The sequence below is a fragment of the Canis aureus genome, chromosome 11 (genome assembly GCF_053574225.1).
Source record: "Canis aureus isolate CA01 chromosome 11, VMU_Caureus_v.1.0, whole genome shotgun sequence".
Lineage (NCBI taxonomy): Eukaryota > Metazoa > Chordata > Mammalia > Carnivora > Canidae > Canis > Canis aureus.
In genome coordinates, this window is record NC_135621.1 from 59131862 (window position 1) to 59153856 (window position 21995).

Here is a 21995-nt window from a genome sequence, read left to right on the forward strand (position 1 = left end):
GATCATTTGGTTAATGGATTAAAGATGATGCAAAAATGTTTGTTTGTTTTTTTTAACAGAAAAAAAATGTTTTAAAGGAGTAAAAATCTGGCAAGATAATCAAGGAGTGTATTTGCATTATCTAAGGCAGTGGTTCTCAAGGCACAGTTCCAAAAAAGCAGGAAGACCATCACCTAGGAATTTCTTAGAAATGAGAATTCTTTGCCCCCTACCCATCTACCAAATCAGCAACCTATGTTGTAACAAGTCCTGAGGGTGACTCTGATGCATACTATAGGTCAAAATCGACTGGTCTAAAGGTTAGGGAGATTTTCATAACTGAGTCTAGAAACTCAGAATCTAAAGAAAAAACTAGATATGGCCAACTACATATAGAAATAAAAACGAATACATAAGGATATATGTATAAGAACATTTATTACAGTATTGTTCATTGTGCTCAAGACCCAGAAACAAAAGTGATAGCACATATTGGGGAGCAGATGTGATGGAAGATATTCATGATAAAAATATGATGTATGTTGCCATGATACAATTCTGTTTATCTACAGTATGTGTATGTGTGTATGCAGGAAGATATTCAAAAATAAATTATTTGGTCTGTTACTCAATTTGATTATTTCTGTTAAACCAAAACCTAGTTAAAATTCAAGTTTCATAGTACCTAAATTGCGGTCCTTAAATATCATTTCCCACTAAAAGGAAGAAGGGCTTTCCAGAGAAATGGATGTTTCCAGATATGGGACAGGAAATGTTTAAGAGAGGCCTATTATGTGAAAAAGCACAGAGGCTTACAAGAGGTACTAAGACTGTGTTACAGGGATTCAGAAAGCAGCTTAGAGAGGTAGGACATAAGAAAAACAAATGCAATAGATTAAAACATTTCAAACATTTTTAAATCCATGAGTTCATAAAGACACTAAAACAAACAAAAAACTCACTCATTAATTATCTCAGAGGATATGAGAGAACCAATTCACTACCAGGAAACTGGTAAATAAAGGGAAAGAATCAAAGGTTCACCCTGCTTTTTCCCTGAGAGTTCCTCAACCTAACAGTTGTTTTTCTAAGCCAAAAGCTTTTAAAGAAAGTTTTTCTTACAGAAATATTCTAGCTACCAAATCAAGAACAGAATCAGGACTTTGCAACCTCTGTTGAATTAAAGAATCTAAGCAAACCTTTTCCATGACAACTAACATGACAAAAAGAAAGACAATGAGATATGTACATCCTCCTGACTGAAATAGACTCCTTATCAATATTCTTACTAAAAACTCCATTTGAACCTGATTAAGTCTACAGATAAAATATGACCTACTGGGAACAAAAAAACTTGTGAAGTGACAAAAAAAGGATACAGTGAGCAAAATCTACACTGTGGGAAAACTAGATTAAAAGACTTGGTTTCTTGAACAGAAAAATTACTAGGTAAAAAGAGTAAACCTTACACTAAAAAATACTTAACAGACATCAGTTGATTTAATGTACTGATCTTATTTTAATTCAGATTTGAACAAAATGTAAAAAAAAAAAAAAAAAAAGGAAATCCCAATACATTTAGAGAAAGTGAAATGCCAACCAAACTAGAAGTGTGATGTCATTATTCTTGTTTTTAAAAAAATTCCTCACTTTTTAGAGATATATACTGAGATATTTATTGGTGAAATGATATCATGTCTAGGATTTACTTCAAAATCATCTAGTGGTTGTGGGGAGAGCACAAAGGGTAAAAAGATTAGCTCTAGTTAATAACTGTTGAGGCCGAATGAGTATAGGTGTTCATTTACTTCACTTTTATGTATGTTTGAAAATTTCTCTAAGTTAAAATAATGAGAGTACATTAAAAACTAGAAAATATATGTTCTATCACAGGGTTATTTATACTTTTACATATATTCTTTAACTTATATAAAACGGTGGAGTCTTTATTTACCTTTTTACTTAGTCTTTGATTTTCTTTTTCAATTTTCAGGATTTTGGAAGCATTGCCTTCTGCAGAATCCATAGTACTCCGAAGTTCTTCTACAGTTTTTGTTAGAGTCTGGTTTTCCATCTCCAACTTCAGTAACCTACTTGATGTTAACTCATTCACTTCATGGCCCAAGGATTTTTGCGGTGCTATAATGATGAAATACTGTCATTGGTAAAACTACATTTACTCATTATTATTTAAAACAATGAGTGCAAATGCACTATATCACTTGGTCCTAACTTTATAAAAAATGTATAGTTATACAAAGTTAGGCACAGTGAAAAAAAACAGATAAAAGATGGATAAATCTTGAATTTTTAAATGCACCCATAAGCATTCTAGAGGAAAAAAAAGTACAAAATTTAGACTAAATGGACTACAGAGTTTCAGTTCTAGTTCCTCGAAAAACTGCTTGACAATGTCTCTTTAACCTCAGTGAATCTTAGGTTACTTGTACAGAATATAGTTATTCTGTGAGTCTCAAGAGGTACCCCGTGATTCACATAAGAAGTACAAAGCCTAGGGCAGCCCCGGTGGCTCAGCGGTTTAGCACCGCCTTCATTCAGCCCAGGGCCTGATCCTGGAGACCCAGGATCGAGTCCCACATCGGGCTCCCTGCATGGAGCCTGCTTCTCCCTCTGCCTGTGTCTCTGCCTCTCTCTCTCTGTCTCTCATGAATAAATAAAATCTTAAAAAAATAAAGTGTAAAAAAAAAAAGTACAAAGCCTATCCTATGCCACATCTTCAAAATTAAAGGAAGTCAGTCTAAGGGAAACAAATTCCAAATTTCCTAATCCTGATTCTAAGAAAGGAGACAGTATACACTGGTCACCTTGAAAAGGTCTTTCTCTAATGAAGAATCCCTGCTAAACCTGAATGTAAAAAGCAACATGTATGCCATTTTGCCAAAAAAATCTTATTTCTAAATAGATTTTAGCATAATTACATTTTTTAAAGAAAACTCAGTTTCTAGTTCTACATATGATGTAAGCCAAAAAATTATTTTTAATAATCCTATAGAAGATTCATTAAATATTCTGATGATATAGAAATTAGGATTTAAAATGAAATATGGTACGTAGAATTCATTTTGAAACCCGAGATTTCAGGAAGAGAAATGGAGAAGTATGGGAAGGCATTCTAGGTTCATCTATTTCTGGTATGTTAGAAATTTTCAATCATTAAGTAGAGAAACACACAAATACACACACATAAAGCAAGATATTGCTAACAAGCATATAAGCATATGTTCTTTTCAAAATTAGGTATGGTAAGATATTCCTCAGACTGTAAGTAAAGAAAGCCTCCATTCTTATTTCTAGCTTTTGTTCTAGTTAGCGTACTATTATTCTTTAATTAAAAGCTGGTACAAACAATAGTCACTGACTTTTTAAATTCCATTAGTTGTCTAATCCTTCTTCAGTAAAACTTTACTTCATGATCTGTAGTCATGCATTTCAATTAATCAAGATTAGACTACAATAGTCAAGATAGCTTAGTAATACTTTCAACACTATGACTGCATTTTTTTTAAAGATCTTATTTATTTATTCATGAGAGACAGAGAGAGGCAGAGACACAGGCAGAGGGAGAAGTAGGCTCTATGCAGGGAGCCTGACGAGGGACTCGATCCTGGATCTCCAGGATCACGCCCTGTGCTAAAGGCGGCACTAAACCGCTGAGCCTTCCAGGCTGCCCTCTGACTATATTTCAAAGATGCTTCAGGTTAGACTATAAAGAATTTAAAAGGATGCGTACAACACATTTTTTTCAAGTAATCTCTACACGCAATGTGGGGCCCAAGATCAAGAGCTGCATGTCCTACTGACTGAGCCAGCCAGATGCCCTCTTATAACACATTTTTAACAACATGGGAGACTGCTTACATTATCATCTTTGGTGTAAAAAGAACCTGAATTGTATATGTTCATCTGATATCTAAAACATCTATTTGTGTGTAGAAACATTTTGAAGCACATGTTTTGAAATGTAAAAAGTGACTGCAGAAATTATTAGTGACTTTGATTTCTTCTTCTTTATTTTTTAAAAATATTTTATTTATTTATTCATGATAGATCGAGAGAGGCAGAGACACAGGCAGAAGGGAGAAGCAGGCTCCATGCCGGGAGCCTGACGCGGGACTCGATCCCGGAACTCCAGGATTGCACCCTGGGCCAAAAGCAGGGGCCAAACCACTGAGCCACCAAGGGATCCCCAATTTCTTTTTTTATTTTTCCACATTTTACAAATTTTCTGGAAAGTAATTCCCTTGTATAATTTAAAACAAAACAAAACAAAACACCACCATCACACCACATTAAAACAAGTATTCAGGTCTATGATCCCAGCTAAGATGAACTGCAAAACTGGGATGATGATGATGATGATGATGATGATGATAAAAATAATAATACACATTCAAGTGCCTACCATTTACCAGGTATTTTATTAATGGTTTCATAAGTAGTAATGATTCAATCTTGGCAATAATGTACAAGGTACATACCATTATTGGTCCCACATAACAGATGAAGAAACTCTTAACAGTATAACATTAACTAGTAGTAGAAAACATTTAAGTCTGAATTATTTTCTTAATAACTCAATTCACAAAAAATACAATTAAAAAGTTCCACAAATATTTTAAGTAACACATCTCAGCAAATTCACTGGCTGAGTTTTATCACTTACTGTGTAGTGAATTTACATGGGGTCCCAGTATTTGGAATTAGGTTCCCACGTGTAAATTTATCAAAAGCCTAACGATAATAAATATGACAAGCCATGTGTAGAAGTAATTATTCTGTAAGCACCAGACTATAAGCTCTCTCAGACCTATGTCTACCTCACTCCACTATATCCTCAGGGCGTGGAATAGTATTTTACATATGGTAGATGCTTAATAAGTATCTGGAAAGGAATAAAGAGGGTGAAATAAGCTAACACTGGGTAACTGAGGAATTATAGAACTAATCTAATTGAAATAAATGGGACATGGGCATAACTTCAATAAAGTAAATCAGTATTAGTACACTCAAACCTATAACCCAAACAAGGAAAAAAGACTCAAAAGTTAAAAATTTATCTGGGGGTCTTTCATTATCTCTAGGGTAAAATTGGGCTGGACTGGTTGATAGGTATAGTGCTAAAATGGAGTATATATATTGATGAAAGTAGCCATGAAGATCATTAACTTTCTTTACATGGCTATATACTGACCTAAGAATCTTCCCACGTTATACCTTCCCGTTTAAGTTTGTCTATAGTTAAAGAACAGGCTGACCAGCTTAATATGACTTTTCTGTTCTATCAAGTGGATAGCTTTCTTTCCTTAAAGAAATTAATAAACTAGCATCCCAGCTTCCTGAGATGTTAATATAAAACAGTGCCTAAACAACTGATCAAATCTGTTACTGTGTTAATAAAGTTGAGTTATAAGATGTGCAAAGATAAGGACCAGACCCCGGAACATGGAAATGAACATATTACTCTGTGTAATCATACCTAGGGAGATATCTGGCCTCCTAGACATCTCCAGCAGGGGAAAATAAATAATTTGTAAAAAACATCAGAAAATATAAGCATAAAAAAAGAAAGAAAGAAAACATAAGCATAAATACAACTTCACGTAAACAAAAACATACTGGGAGTACCTTCAGAAAGTTCGCTAGTTCTGGATATTTGTTCTAGCTCCCAGCCAAGATGTAATGATTCATCCATACTTTGTTTCTGTGCCATTTCCAAGGTCATATTTTCTTCCATTAATTCTTCAATCTTTTTTCTATCCATATCACGTTCCTTTTTTATTATCAGGGAATAGGAAGAGAAATGAAAGCTAAGAGTACAATTTCAAGCTAAATATTCTATTACTTTATAACTTTTATTTATCAGAAATTGAAAAATATGAGGATAAAAAATATGAGGATAAATTCTGAGTTCCTTAAAATTTTCAGTTTGTAGGCAATAATCAGTTATAATTATTAATACTGGTCACTATTTTGATCAGGAGTCTCATATCCCATTTTTTAAGATTTTATTTTTAAGTAATCTCTATACTCAAAATGGTGCTCAAACTCACAACCCCAAAATCAAGAGTTCACAGGCTCCACTGACTGAGTCTGCCAGGCACCCCTGTCTGATATCGTTTTTAAGTGATCAATCCTTAGAGACACTGAAAACTCTTCAAGTATTTCAATATATTTAGTAATAGAGTAAATGATTTTTGACTCAATGCTAAATGTTAGCAACTAGGGTTTTTAAAAATTTTTTCAAAAGATTTTATTTCTTTGAAAGAGAGAGAGCAAGCATGCAGGAGCAGAAGGAGGGGCAGGGGGAGAGGGAGACAGAGAAGTAGACTCCCTGCTGAGCAAGGAGCCTGACATGGGGACTCAATCCCAGGATCCTCAGATCATGACCTGAGCCAAAGTCAGACACTGAACTGACTGACCACCCAGGCACCCCTAGCAAATAGTTTTATTTCTATATTTTAAAGGCATGCTTACATAATAGCTAATAAGAGGTTTTTTTTTTTTTTTCAAAAAAAGACAAAATGAATAATGAATACCATTCTGTAACAAAAACAGAAATTTGTACTATTCCTGTTTTTATAAAGAATCGGAAGTATCTAATTTATTTAGCTACCTCTTCTCTGTTAAAGCCACAGGAGATGGTCATCACTGTCATGGGGAAATCAGATGATCTGAGAGATTTCCTTAGAGGCCATGCAACATCAACGTTACAGTACTTACCATTTCCATATCATGCAGTTTAGCCTTTAGTTGTAAATTCTCTTTTTCTAATTCATGCAATTTATCAGAACGAGCTCTAGTTCCTTCTAATTGATCTTCCAACATGGTTTTTGTTTCTAATAAAACTTGATTGTCTTCTTTTAATTCCTACAAAAATTTTAAATAGCCTTTATCACAAATATGTTAAAATCTCTTAATTTTTCAAAGCTCTTAAAGACAAAAAAAAACTTTATTGTAAAATAAGACATTAAGCTGTCTTTATCAAAAGTTCTTTATGCAAGAGTGAAAGCTACTGAATAAGAGAGATACAGTTGATGTTTTTCCTGGTTTCATCTTTTTCCTTCAGAAGTTAAGCTATTATGCAAACATAATACTTAGTACTTATACTAGGATGAGTAACACTACTATAATTTCACATAAAATTGTCAGGGTATATTTAAATTTCTTAGTCACACGAATAAGGAACAAAGTAGAAGTAGTCTTCCTGCTATTTAAGACACAAATCTTCATAGAATCAGGGCTAATCTTTTTTTCCTGAAATAGATTTTTTTTTAAAGATTTTATTTATTTATTCATGAGAGACACACACAGAAAAGCAGAGATACAGCCAGAGTTCTGGAGAAGCAGGCTCCATGCAGGGAGCTGGACATGGGACTCAATCGTGGGTCTCCAGGATCACGCCCTGGGCTGAAGGTGGCGCTAAACCACTAAGCCATCAGGGCTGCCCTTTCCTGAAATAGATTTAAAGATTTCTCTCTACTTAAACTATAACTTGAAAGTGAAGGGTTGGGTTTTTGGTAAAATACCAATACTTGAGCTAAGACTCACACAGATCATAAACCAAGACTCTATCAATAAATATTTCATATCAGCATCTTGAGAAAATGCTTAAAATCTATATGTTTTAATGATGTATCACAAATCTGTCTTGCTAAACCATATGCCTGTGGTTTATAAAGTCAAAACAAAGTATATTAAAACAGTGGCATTTATAAGGATCTCTTAACAGTTCCATATGTATAACATTTAAATAAATGGTAAAGAATTAATAGCTACCTTGTCTTTGCTATCTACTGGGCCTATTTTCTGGTAACTTTCAGGCTAAAATGTTCTAACTACTTTGTCTTAAAATCTTTTCACTTCTTGATTTTCCATACTACTACTTTCTTATCACCATACTGAAACTGATGAAACTCTCCTCTGTTTGCAGAAATGAAGAAATTAACTGAGAAAGAAAAACAGAATGTAGAAGCAAGGATTGTCAAATCCTTGCAGTCAAACTCAACCTCCTGCAACACCAAACTGCGTAACCATTAAGTAAGGAATTGTCTTTTCTACACACACACACACACACACACACACACACACACACAAACACACACACATATTAGGGGGAAAGAGTGCCTTCATTAATCCTAGTTTAGTATTCAGAATTTATCAATGATCAGAAACATGCTTTGCTTTTATTATAGAAACAAGTTTGAAATTAGAAGAAGTATGTATTTTGACTATGAAGGAAGGACTTCAAGTCTTCCTCACCTATAATGCTAAATAAAAGAATGAAAGAACTCCAAACAGTTTCATAAAATTAATAATGTCCAGAGATCCCTTTTTACAAGTATAAGCAATATGCTAATCTACTATTAAATAAGCACCTCAGTATTTATAATTTGTTCAGCATTCCCAAAAGTTTCTTAAGTTTCACTACATGCATTTTTTTTTAATTTTTTTTTTTAATTTTTATTTATTTATGATAGTGACACAGAGAGAGAGAGAAAGGCAGAGACATAGGCAGAGGGAGAAGCAGGCTCCATGCACCGGGAGCCCGACGTGGGATTCGATCCCAGGTCTCCAGGATCGCGCCCTGGGCCAAAGGCAGGCGCTAAACCGCTGCGCCACCCAGGGATCCCTCACTACATGCATTTTTAAGTGCATGTTGAAAAACCTAACTTTTAAACAAAATAATTATGAACAGCTTAAATTATGCAACATACCTCAACTCTTGCCTTATAAAATTCAATATCATGTAGTCTTTCTTTATATCTGCTGACTTCACTTTCAAGCTTATCCACTCTGATTGCTTTCTCTCGAAGTGCGTCTAATTCATCTCGGTACATTCTAGCAGAACGAGCATCCGAAAGCAAATTCATGTTCTAAATATAAATAAATATTAATATTTTAAATATTTTTAAAAAGGTTTTATTTATTTATTTATTTGAGAAAGAGAGAGAGTGTGCAGGGAGGAGGGGCAGCAGGAGAAGGAGAAGCAGGCTCCTTGCTGAGCAGAGTCCCATGCCCGGCTCAATCCCAGGACCCTGGGATCAGGACCTAAGCAGAAGGCAGATGCTCAAAAGATGAGCCACCCAGGCACACCTAGTATTTTAAATATTATTTTCTATTTTCAAATTGATAGTCTCTGGTTATACAACTCAATTAACTAAAAAAAAACCAAAAAGTAAAATTGTGAATTTTACGGTATGTAATCTATATCTCATTTAAGCTGTTTTTTTTTAAAATGGACAGATATAAAAAAGCTACTGATGATGGCCAGTACTGACAACTGCTATACCTCGGCCAGGGGCTGCACTGCCAACCTGGGCAGCTTCACCAATGCAACTTCTGAGGCCATTTCTAAGACCTATAGCTATCCCATCTCTACCTCTGGGAAGAGGCCGTGTTCATCAAGTTTCCCTACCCGGAATTCACTAACCATTTTGTACAGACCGATACCAGAATCTCCGGGGAGAGGACCCAGGCTCCAACTGTGGCTATCACATAGTTTTATACAATAAAAATTACATGAGTTAAATCTTGTTAAAAATAAATAAATGAAATAAAATGGGAAGATATATGAAGCCTTTTTTAAAAAATCAGGAACGTAAATTATTTTAAAATATGTTTATATGTAAATACAAACATGCTTACAAATTCTAAAATAATGATCATTACTTAAGAATATAAAAACTACTCAGGATTTTTAAAAATAGGTTAATGTCTAGTTAACATAATCATGTGCAATTAATTTAAGGTGCAAAATTTAACTTTAAAATGCAGGATAGTGAAAACACAGAAGAGGCAAACTGTATTAATAAAGTTGCTCATTAGTTACTTTAGAGAAATTATGTTTCTATCCAGATATGTCATAACATACCAAAATCCTGTTGAGTTTTTCTAAACTTTCAAGTGAATGATTAATTGCATATGATTAGTGCTTATCCTAATAACATTTAAGACAAACAAAAAAATTCAGCCTTTAAACGCTCTCTCATAATCCTTTAGAACAAATTATCAAAGTATGACCCAGGGACATCTGTGCATCCCAGTTCATGAGGTCAAAACCATTTTCGTAATAATACTAAAAGATTATTTGTTTTTTTATTTTCATTTCTCACGAGGGCGCAGTGGAGTTTTCTTGAGGCTACGTGGCATGTGATATAATAGATTCAAAAACAGATATGTAAAAACATATGAGAACTTAGTAGTCCTTAATTAAACCAGGCATTAAAGAGATTGAAAAAAATGATTTAAAAAAAGAGATATGCAAAAATATAAAAGATATCATTCTTTTAATTTTTTTGGAAAATAATGGTTATAAAGCATATAGTTTTTATGTTAACATGGAATAGGTTGAGTATTATTTTTAAATAAATATTTTTAAAATTCTAAGCTTTAACTTCAAATATAGAAAATAACAGTAAATATAATCCACATTAAACAACCCTCATTAATTTTTAACAGTAGAAAAAAGCCTTGAGACCAAAAAGATTGAGAACCACTATTTTACAGGGAGTACACATACAAAAAAACCATGCTACAAAGAAGCAGCATAATAGCAGCCACAGCATATATAGAAATGAAGATTAGGATTCCCAGTCTCATTCCTCTAGAAAGGTTCTAGTTTAGGCTCCTGCATTTAAAACAGCAAGTTAGGGGAAGTAAGGAGAAGAAATAATAGTCTAGTGCCACCACAATCCTTATTATTTATGGGTAAAAGACGATGTCATGCACTACCTTCAAATAAAAATGAAACATCACAAACATTAAAAAAAAGTGAATTCTTAAACAATCTTGGTTCAAGATGAAAAAAAACCACACAACTTTAGTAAAATATAAGTAATTTTTAAAAGGTAAAAATTTTGATCTTATTTAAAAGGAAGAGTAAAAAATTAAAAAGCATTCTGTCATCTATATACTAATGTAAAGTACTATCTAAGACCAGAGGCCTAGGGAGATACACATAAAGCAGCACAGTTTACAGTTGAGATGTTCCAGCTTCCACGCCCACAGAAGCCAAATACATAAAAAAAGAAACCTGAATTATTCCAGTCCTAAGAGACTCTTTTGAATTTCAGCAGTTTGAATAGCACTGACACAGAAAAAGGAAAATCCAAAGACTGATTTCCAGTTTGGGCTCCAACATTTTTTAACAGAAGCTTCAGTAACCTCATAAAACATTAAGGTAAAGGTTATAAATTATAAGCAGAAAAATCAATTTCCAATTACTTATTGGTCCCATATAATAAAAGTTTCAGGTACAAACCTCTTGTTGTAACCTTTTTAGTTCTATTTCCATTTGTTCAAGTTCTTGTTTACAGTCCAACAATTGTTCAGTCTTTTCTTCCCTAAATGAGAAAATTATTTAAATAATCAGTTTACTATTTTTGAAAACCATGATCATTATCTGCATTAATATCAATGTATTATCATCGCTGAATATCTAGTTGAAAATCCTATTAGCCATATGCTAACCCAGAGGAAAATTACAAAGAAATGGGTATTAGGAACACATATGATTAGATGTCAACAATCAGAATCCCCCTTAAAATTCCCCAAAGACTAATAACCTCAATGACTGATGTCCTCACAGTTCATAATGTAGTTTCTCTCTCTTCATTTTTCCTGCCACCTCCCACTCTCACTCTCCTTTTTGTCTTTTTCTCTCATCAAAGACAAATACACTTGGGAGAGTTTTTAAGCAAGGCACTACTATCTGGATCTGAGTCTTAAAAGGATCTCTCCACAGTTTCAACATTTGCAGTGGCCTAAAGGACAGTATACACAGCTACACAGATACATAAAACCTTTTATATTCCTATTGGTTTCTTCACCTGTAGTCTATCAAATTTCTCCTATGCTTTTCTTTCCTCTTTTTTTTTAATGATTTTTTAAAAATTTTTATTTATTTATGATAGTCACAGAGAGAGAGAGAGAGAGAGAGGCAGAGACATAGGCAGAGGGAGAAGCAGGCTCCATGCACTGAGAGCCCGACATGGGATTCGATCCCAGGTCTCCAAGATCGCGCCCTGGGCCAAAGGCAGGCGCCAAACCGCTGCACCACCCAGGGATCCCACTTTTCTTTCCTCTTACAGTACTTTACTTCTCCCATTTTCTATCTCCGTTTCAGAGCCAACCTGCTCAAACTTGAGTTTCCATTCACTAACTCTACTTATTCACCTTCTGTTCTTTTTTTTTTTTTTTTTTTAAGATTTATTTATTTATTCATTCAGAGAGAGCAAAGAGAGAGGCAGAGACACAGGCAGAGGGAGAAGCAGGCTCCATGCAGGGAGCCCGATGTGGGACTCGATCCTGGGTCTCCAGGATCACACCCCGGGCTGCAGGCAGCGCTAAACCGCTGCGCCACCGGGGCTGCCCACCTTCTGTTCTTTAATAAAAAAAAAGGTAAATGTTCATTGTATAAAACAATTCATAGCTGACATTGCATCATACTTGTATTTTTTATTTTTGAGAAACACATTTTTAAATGGAGAAAGAGTCCCTTTGTAAATTCCATTTTTCACTGTAATAAACCTCAGTATACATAAAAAATTGTATGTTTAGGAGCACCTGGCTGGCTAAGCTGAAAAAGCACACAATGCTTGAATTCAGGGTCATGAGTTCAAACGTCACACTGGGTATACTTTAACTTAAAAAACAACCCCAGCCCCCCACCACCAAAAAACCCTGTGTCAGGCCAGATTTCTAAAAGTATGTTACATGTTTAAAGGTTCTTAATATACACTGTCAAACTGCCCTCCGGAAAGGTCATTAGCAATTTATAATGCAACCAGCAGAGGATAAAAGGGTGTATATGAGAAACAATTTAATAACTGAAAAATGCTGTTGTTATTCTAATTTGCATTTATTTGAATACTAAGAACCTGGAAGAAATGGGTAAATTCCTAAAAATATATAAACTACTAAGACTGAAACAGGAAGAAATAGAATACTTGAACAGACTGATAACCAGCAAAGATTGAATTGATAATCAAAATACTAAAAAAAAACAAAAAACAAAAAAACAAAAGCCCAGGGCTAGATGGCTTCATAGGCAAATATACCAAACATTTACAAAAGAGTTAATACCGGTTCTTCTTAAACTATTCCAAAAAACAGATTCATTCTATGAGGCCAACATTATCCTGATACCAAAACCAGATAAAGAATCCACTAAAAAACAGAACTACAGGCCAATATCCCTGATGAACATGGATGGAAAAATTCTCAAAAAAATACCTGCAAACTAAATCCAATGATACAAAAAAAGAATCATTCAACACAATCACGTGGGACTTATTCCTTGCAACCCCCAACATAATAAAGACCTTATATGGGATCCCTGGGTGGCGCAGCGGTTTGGCGCCTGCCTTTGGCCCAGGGCGCGATCCTGGAGACCCGGGATCGAATCCCACGTCGGGCTCCCGGTGCATGGAGCCTGCTTCTCCCTCTGCCTGTGTCTCTGCCTCTCTCTCTCTCTCTCTCTCTCTCTCTGTGTGTGTGACTATCATAAATAAATTTAAAAAAATTAAAAAAAAAAAAAATAAAGACCTTATATGAAAAACCCAGTGAACATCATGCTCAGTGGGGAAAACAGGAACAACTCAGGGATGTCTACTCTCACCACTGTTATTCAACACAGTACTGGAAGTCCTAGCCACAGCAATCAGACAAAACACCAAACATGAATAATCCAATTAAACAACAGACAGAAGACATGAATAGACATTTTTCCAAAGAAGACATCCAGATGGCCAACAGACACAGGAAAAGATGCTCAACATCACTCATGATCAGGGAAAACAAATCCAAACTACAAGGAGATATCACCTTACACCTGTCAGAATGGCTAAAATCAAAAGCACAAGAAACAACAGGTGTTGGCAAGGATGTGGAGAAAGGGGAACCCTTTTGCACTGCTGGTGGGAATGCAAACTTTGGAAGATAGCATGGAATTTCCTCAAAAAGTCAAAGATAGAAACACCCTATAACCCAGCAATTATACTACTAGGTATTTACTCAAGGAATACAAAAATACTAATTCAAAGGGATACATGCACCCCAACGTTTAGAGCGGCATTATCTACAAAAACCAAACTATGGAAACAGCCCAAATGTTCATCGACTGATGAATGGATAAAGAGGATGTGGCATGTGTTGGTGTATCATGGAGTACTGCTCAGCTATAAAAAAGAATGAAGTCTTGCCATTTGCAAGGACATGAATGAAGTTAGAGAGTATTATACTAAGTGGAATTTAAGCAACAAAACAAATGAGCAAGGGGGGAAAAAAGAAAGGCAAATCAACTGTTACTAGAGGGGATGTGGGTAAGGGAATGGATAAAATAGGTGATGGGGATTAAGGAGTGCACTTTGTGTGATGAGCACCAGGTGATGTATGGAAGTGTTAAATTACTATACTGTACATCTGAAACTCATATAACACTGTATGTCAACTAAATGGAATTTAAATAAAAACTTTTTAAAAAGTTATTACCTTTATGATTTATAAGACATTTCTTATAAATATTTCTAGATAGATTGTGGAGTGCTTTTTTAAAAAATTTAAAACGAATTTTATTTTTTATTATGGTAACATATGTTTAACAAAAAACTGCAATTTTAATCATTTTAAGTGACATTTTAGTAGCAAATTACAAGGTTTTTAAACTATCACTACTATCTATTCCCAAATCTTTTTCATCATCCCAAACTGAAATTCTGTCTTCATTAAGTAGTAACTCTCGGATTCCACTGTACAACCAGCTCCTAACTCTAATCTACTAATCTCTGAATTTGCTTTTAAAATTTAAGTGGAATCATAAAATATGTGTCCTTTGTATCTGGCTTATCTCATTTAGTAAATTATTTTCAGGGCTCACTCATGTTAGAGCAGGTATTAGAATTTCATTATTTTTATGGCTGGAGAATATTCCATTGTATACTTACAGCACATTTTATTTAACAACCTGTTCATGGACACTTAGGTTGTTTCCACCTTTTGGCTATCAGGAGTAATATTGCAATGAACAATGCATACAGGTTATCTCTTTTGAATCTGTTTCAATTTTGGAGGGATGTATCTAGATGAGGAAATACTAAGTCATATGAAAATTATATGGTTAAGATTTTGAAGAATATTGAAATGCTTTTATTTTTTCTGGATGTTAACATATTTAACATCTTTTGTACAAATAGAGGAACCATTTCTTTTATAAATACTTCTTTGGCTTTTGTGCAAAGTTTTTCCCCATCTAGAGAAAAAAATACCTACTCATTTATTTCTTCCTGGTTTTTTGTCATTATTTTATTTTTTACATTTACTTCTTTAATCCACCTGAAGTTCACTTTGGTGTATGCAAAGTATGAGTTTAATAATTATATATTATTATTAATTATATTATTATAATTAATATATATTATATTAATATTATAATTTTTGCAGAAAAGTTATCCATGAGTTCCAGTCTCATTAATAAATAATTCCTTTTTACCTCCATTTGACCATTCTATCCATAACAATAAGGCTTCCATCCACACTTCCCTATTAATACTGTTTTTCATAGAGTCAATTACCTCCTTACTAATGAACCCAATGGCTTATTTTTGGACCTTTTGAAGAATTTGAAATGATTACCTCATTTCTTCTTGACACTCTGTCTCCTTTGACTTCATGGAAGTTCTTCTACTCTCCCTCTACAGATAATTCTCTGACCCTTTTGCTGATTTCATGTTTTGTGCCCATCTTTTGGCTAACAATTATCAAGCTCTTAAAATCTGTGGTAGGCATATTTGCTAAGCACTTTATACTCTGCCAAGCACTTAGTTCCCACAAGAACCTCTAAAGAAAGAGTAGCAATGATGGTAGCTTATATTTATTTGAGCACTTATATATTAGACACTGTTCACTTTAGATACTTGCCTCACATTACAACACTACAGTAGGCACACTTGTTATTTCTACTCAATGGGCTAGCAAGCCAAGAGCCTTAGAGAGATTCAGTAACTTGGCAATAGTCACTCAGTTAAGTCAAGTCACTCAGTTATTGAGCCAGGATTCATATTCAGGCGAATGCCTCCAAATCTCATGCCCTTGGATCATCTGCTGTATCTTTCTAGAGTATATATTAGCATAACTCTCATTTTATGTATAAAGAAACTGAGCAACATAGCTAATAAGCGGTGAAGCCTGCTCTTAACTTTAACACCTTTTTAAATGTTTGTATTCTTTAGGTTACATCCTTTTCATTCTTTATGTTCTCGTTCACTTCCAAGATTTCAAATACTATTTATATGCTGTTATTATTCTGCATCAGTACACTAATGATCCCAAATCTCTATTCCACACAATGGACTAGACAGTCAATTATTCAACGATTATCTCCATAGAGATATCTCAAAGGTATCTCAAATTAAATGTCAAAAACTAAACTTGTTTCTTACTTTAATATTACTCATTTCTTTTATATTCCCTGTTGGAGTGAATGGTATCATCATCTAAATAGACACTGATTATAAAAAACTAGGAAATTTACCCAAGACCCTGCCTTCTCCCTTACTTCTTCTCCAACCTCATTTTTATAAACCTTAAATCAGGTCCACACCACTTCTTGTGTGGACTGTCCTTCAAACTACCTTCGCACTGTCATCAGAATTTATTTTTTCAATGTGACCATTCACCAAGAGTCAACCACTAGGGCTAGCATCTCTTCATTAAAACATAAAATGGATTTGTTATTCTCCTATTCAAAGTATCTTCAATTGGTTCCCACTGTTTAAAGTACAAACTTTTGAGCACTGCATATAAGACCTTGCATGTATCCACACCATCATTTTCAACTTCATTTCTTGTGATGCTTGTGCATACAGCCTACTGAACTTGTTGCAGTTCCTTCTGCTTAGAATATCCAATTGAGCCCTTTCAACCTAGTAAATGCCTAACATCAGCTGGAAAGGTAACTATCTCTATGAAATCTTCCTGACACCATTTCCCTTTTTTCTTCCAAGTCAGAAATGACCAAAACTCCTTTGAGTTTAGCTGCAGGCTATACTGACTTCTAATTTCACATTATATCACTTAATCTGTTTAAATGTTTATCTCACACTTCAATTTTAAAATGGGCAAAGGATCTGAATAGACCTTTCTCCAAAGAAGATATACAAAAACAGTCAACAGCATATGACAAGATGTTCTCAACGTTACTAGTCGTTAGGGAAATGCAAGTTGAAACCACAATGAGATAGCCCTTCACACCCACTAGAATGCCTATAATCAAAAGGGTATACAGTAATAAGTATTGGTGATGATATGGAGAAACTGAAGCCCTCACACATTGCCGGTGGGAATGTAAAAAGGTGCAGCCAACTTGTTTGACAATTATTCAAAAGGTTAAACATAGTGCTACAACAGGAACCAGGATTTCCACTCCTCAGTATATACCCAAGAAAACTAAAAACCTATGTCCATACAAAAATGTGCACAGCAATGTTCATAAGAGTATTATTCATAGTAGTCGAAAAGTAGAAACAACCAGGAGTTGGTTCTTTGAAAGAATTAATAAGATAGATAAGCCATTAGCCAGCCTTATTAAAAAGAATAGAGAGAAGACTCAAATTAATAAAATCATGAATGAGAAAGGAGAGATCACTACCAACACCAAGGAAATACAAACGATTTTAAAAACATATTATGAACAGCTATACGCCAATAAATTAGGCAATCTAGAAGAAATGGACGCATTCCTGGAAAGCCACAAACTACCAAAACTGGAACAGGAAGAAATAGAAAACCTGAACAGGCCAATAACCAGGGAGGAAATTGAAGCAGTCATCAAAAACCTCCCAAGACACAAGAGTCCAGGGCCAGATGGCTTCCCAGGGGAATTCTATCAAACGTTTAAAGAAGAAACCATACCTATTCTCCTAAAGCTGTTTGGAAAGATAGAAAGAGATGGAGTACTTCCAAATTCGTTCTATGAGGCCAGCATCACCTTAATTCCAAAACCAGACAAAGACCCAACCAAAAAGGAGAATTACAGACCAATATCCCTGATGAACATGGATGCAAAATTCTCAACAAGATACTGGCCAATAGGATCCAACAGTACATTGAGAAAATTATTCACCATGACCAAGTAGGATTTATCCCTGGGACACAAGGCTGGTTCAACACTCGTAAAACAATCAATGTGATTCATCATATCAGCAAGAGAAAAACCAAGAACCATATGATCCTCTCATTAGATGCAGAGAAAGCATTTGACAAAATACAGCATCCATTCCTGATCAAAACTCTTCAGAGTGTAGGGATAGAGGGAACATTCCTCAACATCTTAAAAGCCATCTACGAAAAGCCCACCGCAAATATCATTCTCAATGGGGAAGCACTGGGAGCCTTTCCCCTAAGATCAGGAACAAGACAGGGATGTCCACTCTCACCACTGCTATTTAACATAGCACTGGAAGTCCGAGCCTCAGCAATCAGACAACAAAAAGACATTAAAGGCATTTAAATTGGCAAAGAAGAAGTCAAACTCTCCCTCTTCGCCGATGACATGATACTCTACATAGAAAACCCAAAAGTCTCCACCCCAAGATTGCTAGAACTCATACAGCAATTCGGTGTGTGGCAGGATACAAAATCAATGCCCAGAAATCAGTGGCATTTCTATACACTAACAATGAGACTGAAGAAAGAGAAATTAAGGAGTCAATCCCATTTACAATTGCACCCAAAAGCATCAGATACCTAGGAATAAACCTAACCAAAAATGTAAAGGATCTATACCCTAAAAACTATAGAACACTTCTGAAAGAAATTGAGGAAGACACAAAGAGATGGAAAAATATTCCATGCTCATGGATTGGCAGAATTAATATTGTGAAAATGTCAATGTTATCCAGGGCAATATACACGTTTAATGCAATCCCTATCAAAATACCATGGTCTTTCTTCAGAGAGTTAGAACAAATTATTTTAAGATTTGTGTGGAATCAGAAAAGACCCCGAATAGCCAGGGGAATTTTAAAGAAAACCATATCTGGGGGCATCACAATGCCGGATTTCAGGTTGTACTACAAAGCTGTGGTCATCAAGACAGTGTGGTCCTGGCACAAAAACAGACACATAGATCAATGGAACAGAATAGAGAACCCAGAAGTGGACCCTGATCTTTATGGTCAACTAATATTCGATAAAGGAGGAAAGACTATCCATTGGAAGAAAGACAGTCTCTTCAATAAATGGTGCTGGGAAAATTGGACATCCACTGCAGAAGAATGAAACTAGACCACTCTCTTGCACCATACACAAAGATAAACTCAAAATGGATGAAAGATCTAAATGTGAGACAAGATTCCATCAAAATCCTAGAGAAGAACACAGGCAAAACCCTTTTTGAACTCGGCAACAGTAACTTCTTGCAAGATACATCCACGAAGGCAAAAGAAACAAAAGCAAAAATGAACTATTGGGACTTCATCAAGATAAGAAGCTTTTGCACAGCAAAGGATACAGTCAACAAAACTAAAAGACAACCTACAGAATGGGAGAAGATATTTGCAAATGACATATCAGATAAAGGGCTAGTTTCCAAGATCTATAAAGAACTTATTAAACTCAACACCAAAGAAACAAACACTCCAATCATGAAATAGGCAAAAGACATGAAGAGAAATCTCACAGAGGAAGACATAGACATGGCCAACATGCACATGAGAAAATGCTCTGCATCACTTGTCATCCGGGAAATACAAATCAAAACCACAATGTGATACCACCTCACACCAGTGAGAATGGGGAAAATTAACAAGGCAGGAAACCACAAATGTTGGAGAGGATGCAGAGAAAAGGGAACCCTCTTACACTGTTGGTGGGAATGTGAACTGGTGCAGCCACTCTGGAAAACTGTGTGGAGGTTCCTCAAAGAGTTAAAAATAGCGCTGCCCTGTTGGGGATTTACCCCAAAGATACAGATGCAATGAAACGCAGGGACACCTGCACCCCGATGTTTATAGCAGCAATGGCCACAATAGCCAAACTATGGAAGGAGCCTCGGTGTCCATCGAAAGATGAGTGGATAAAGAAGATGTGGTTTATGTATACAATGGAATATTACTCAGCTATTAGAAACGACAAATACCCACCATTTGCTTCGACATGGATGGAACTGGAGGGTATTATGCTGAGTGAAGTCAGTCAGTCGGAGAAGGACAAACATTATATGTTCTCATTCATTTGGGGAATATAAATAATAGTGAAAGGGAATATAAGGGAAGGGAGAAGAAATGTGTGGGAAATATCAGAAAGGGAGACAGAACGTAAAGACTGCTAACTCTGGGAAACGAAGTAGGGGTGGTAGAAGGGGAGGAGGGCGGGGGGTGGGAGTGAATGGGTGACGGGCACTTGGGGTTATTCTGTATGTTGGTAAATTGAACACCAATAAAAAATAAATTAAAAAAAAGAATTAATAATTTGTATGGGAGAAAAATGTTGAAAATATAGGATCCATGGAGGCAGAGAGAATTACAAAGGGGAGCCTGATAGTGTACTAACTACTGCATAAAAGTGAAATTTAGAAGAAACTAATCCTTCCATCCAAATTGCAAATTAGGTGAGAATGCAAACTCGTGTAGCCACTCTGGAAAACAGTTTGGAGGTTCCTCAAAAAGTTAAAAATAGAACTACCCTATAACCCAGCAATTATATTGCTAGGTATTTACCCAAAGGATACAAAAATACAATTCAAAGGGATAAATGAACCCTGATATTTACAGCAGTATTATCAATAATAGCCAAACTATGGGTGTGCCTGGGTGGTTCAGTTGGTTAAGTGTCTGCCTTCAACTCAGGTCATGACCACGGGGTCCTGGAACTGAGCCCCACATTGGGCTCCCTGCTCAGTGGATCCTACCTCTTCATCTCCCTCTACTCCTCTCTCTGCTTGTGCTTTCTCTCTGTCAACTAAATAAATCAAATCTTTTAAAAAACAAAAGGGGGATCCCTGGGTGGCTCAGCGGTTTAGCGCCTGCCTTCGGCCCAGGGCATAATCCTGGAGTCCCGGGATTGAGTCCTGCATCAGGCTCCCAGCATGGAGCTTGCTTCTGCCTCTGCCTCTCTCTCTCTCTCTCTCTGTCTCTCATGAATAAATAAATAAAATCTTTAAAAAACAAAACAAAACAAAAATAGCCAAACTATGGAAAGAGCCCGAATGTCCATCCATGATGAATGGATAAAAATGTGATGTATATATTTATCACTGGAGTATTACTCAGCCATCACAAAGAATCTCACCATTTGCGATGACGTGGATGGAGCTAGAGTGTATTATGCTAAGTGAAATCAGTCCATCAGAGAAAGAAAAATACCATAGGATTTCACTCCTATGTGTAAGAAACAAAACAGATGCACATATGGGAAGGAAAAAAAAGAGAGGGAAGCAAACCATCCGAGATGATAGAGAACAAACTGAGGATTACCGGAAGGGAGGTAGGTGGGGATGGGTTATATGGGTGACAGGTATTAAGGAAGGCACTTGCTGTGATGAGCACTGGTGTTGTGTTTAAGTGATGAATCACTAAATTCTACTCTTGAAACCAATATTACACTATATGTTAACTAGAATTTAAATAAAAATTTAGAAAGAAAAAAAATTGCAAATCGTATTTCTACTCTCTGTTAATAAAACAAAAGCAATCGTATTATAACATATCACCTGTAAGTATGATATTAGTTGACTTGCATGTTCTCATTGTAATTATTTATTTCCATTAGGTACCAGGCAACCTGAACTATTTTAATCCACCATGATTTCCACACTTCATTATTTTGGAAAGATCTGTCCCAACAAAAAGACTTAAACATTAATAAAAGAAATCCATGAAGGAACACATTTTCAAAGGACAAAAAGATGATTTTTGATGAAATGATACTTATTGGGAATACTTGCTGTATCTGGCATCTTTATTTATTCATTAATAATCATTTAAATTTTCTAGTCAGCA

At 35.3% G+C, this 21995-nt stretch overlaps 1 protein-coding gene and 1 long non-coding RNA gene across 15 annotated transcripts in view; one reads left to right on the forward strand and one right to left on the reverse strand.

Annotated features, from left to right (window-relative positions):
- The window catches only part of CCDC88A (coiled-coil and HOOK domain protein 88A), a 139706-nt gene that overhangs the window by 54269 nt on the left and 63442 nt on the right, over positions 1–21995 (reverse strand). For all 13 annotated transcript variants that reach the window (XM_077915436.1, XM_077915435.1, XM_077915438.1 and 10 more), the window contains exons 9-13: positions 11261–11342; positions 8715–8873; positions 6721–6867; positions 5626–5770; positions 1934–2118 (exon numbers count right to left, since the gene is read on the reverse strand). In XM_077915436.1, coding sequence (XP_077771562.1) covers positions 1934–2118; positions 5626–5770; positions 6721–6867; positions 8715–8873; positions 11261–11342 — 718 coding nt within the window. The remainder of the gene's footprint in view (positions 1–1933; positions 2119–5625; positions 5771–6720; positions 6868–8714; positions 8874–11260; positions 11343–21995) is intronic.
- On the forward strand, positions 1938–21891 carry LOC144324165 (uncharacterized). 2 transcript variants are annotated; one of them, XR_013389575.1, is made up of 3 exons: positions 1938–2143; positions 7931–8037; positions 21766–21891. It is a non-coding gene; the product is annotated as an uncharacterized LOC144324165 (long non-coding RNA). The 2 variants fall into 2 exon arrangements; XR_013389574.1 differs by lacking the exon at positions 21766–21891 and adding an exon at positions 9244–9518.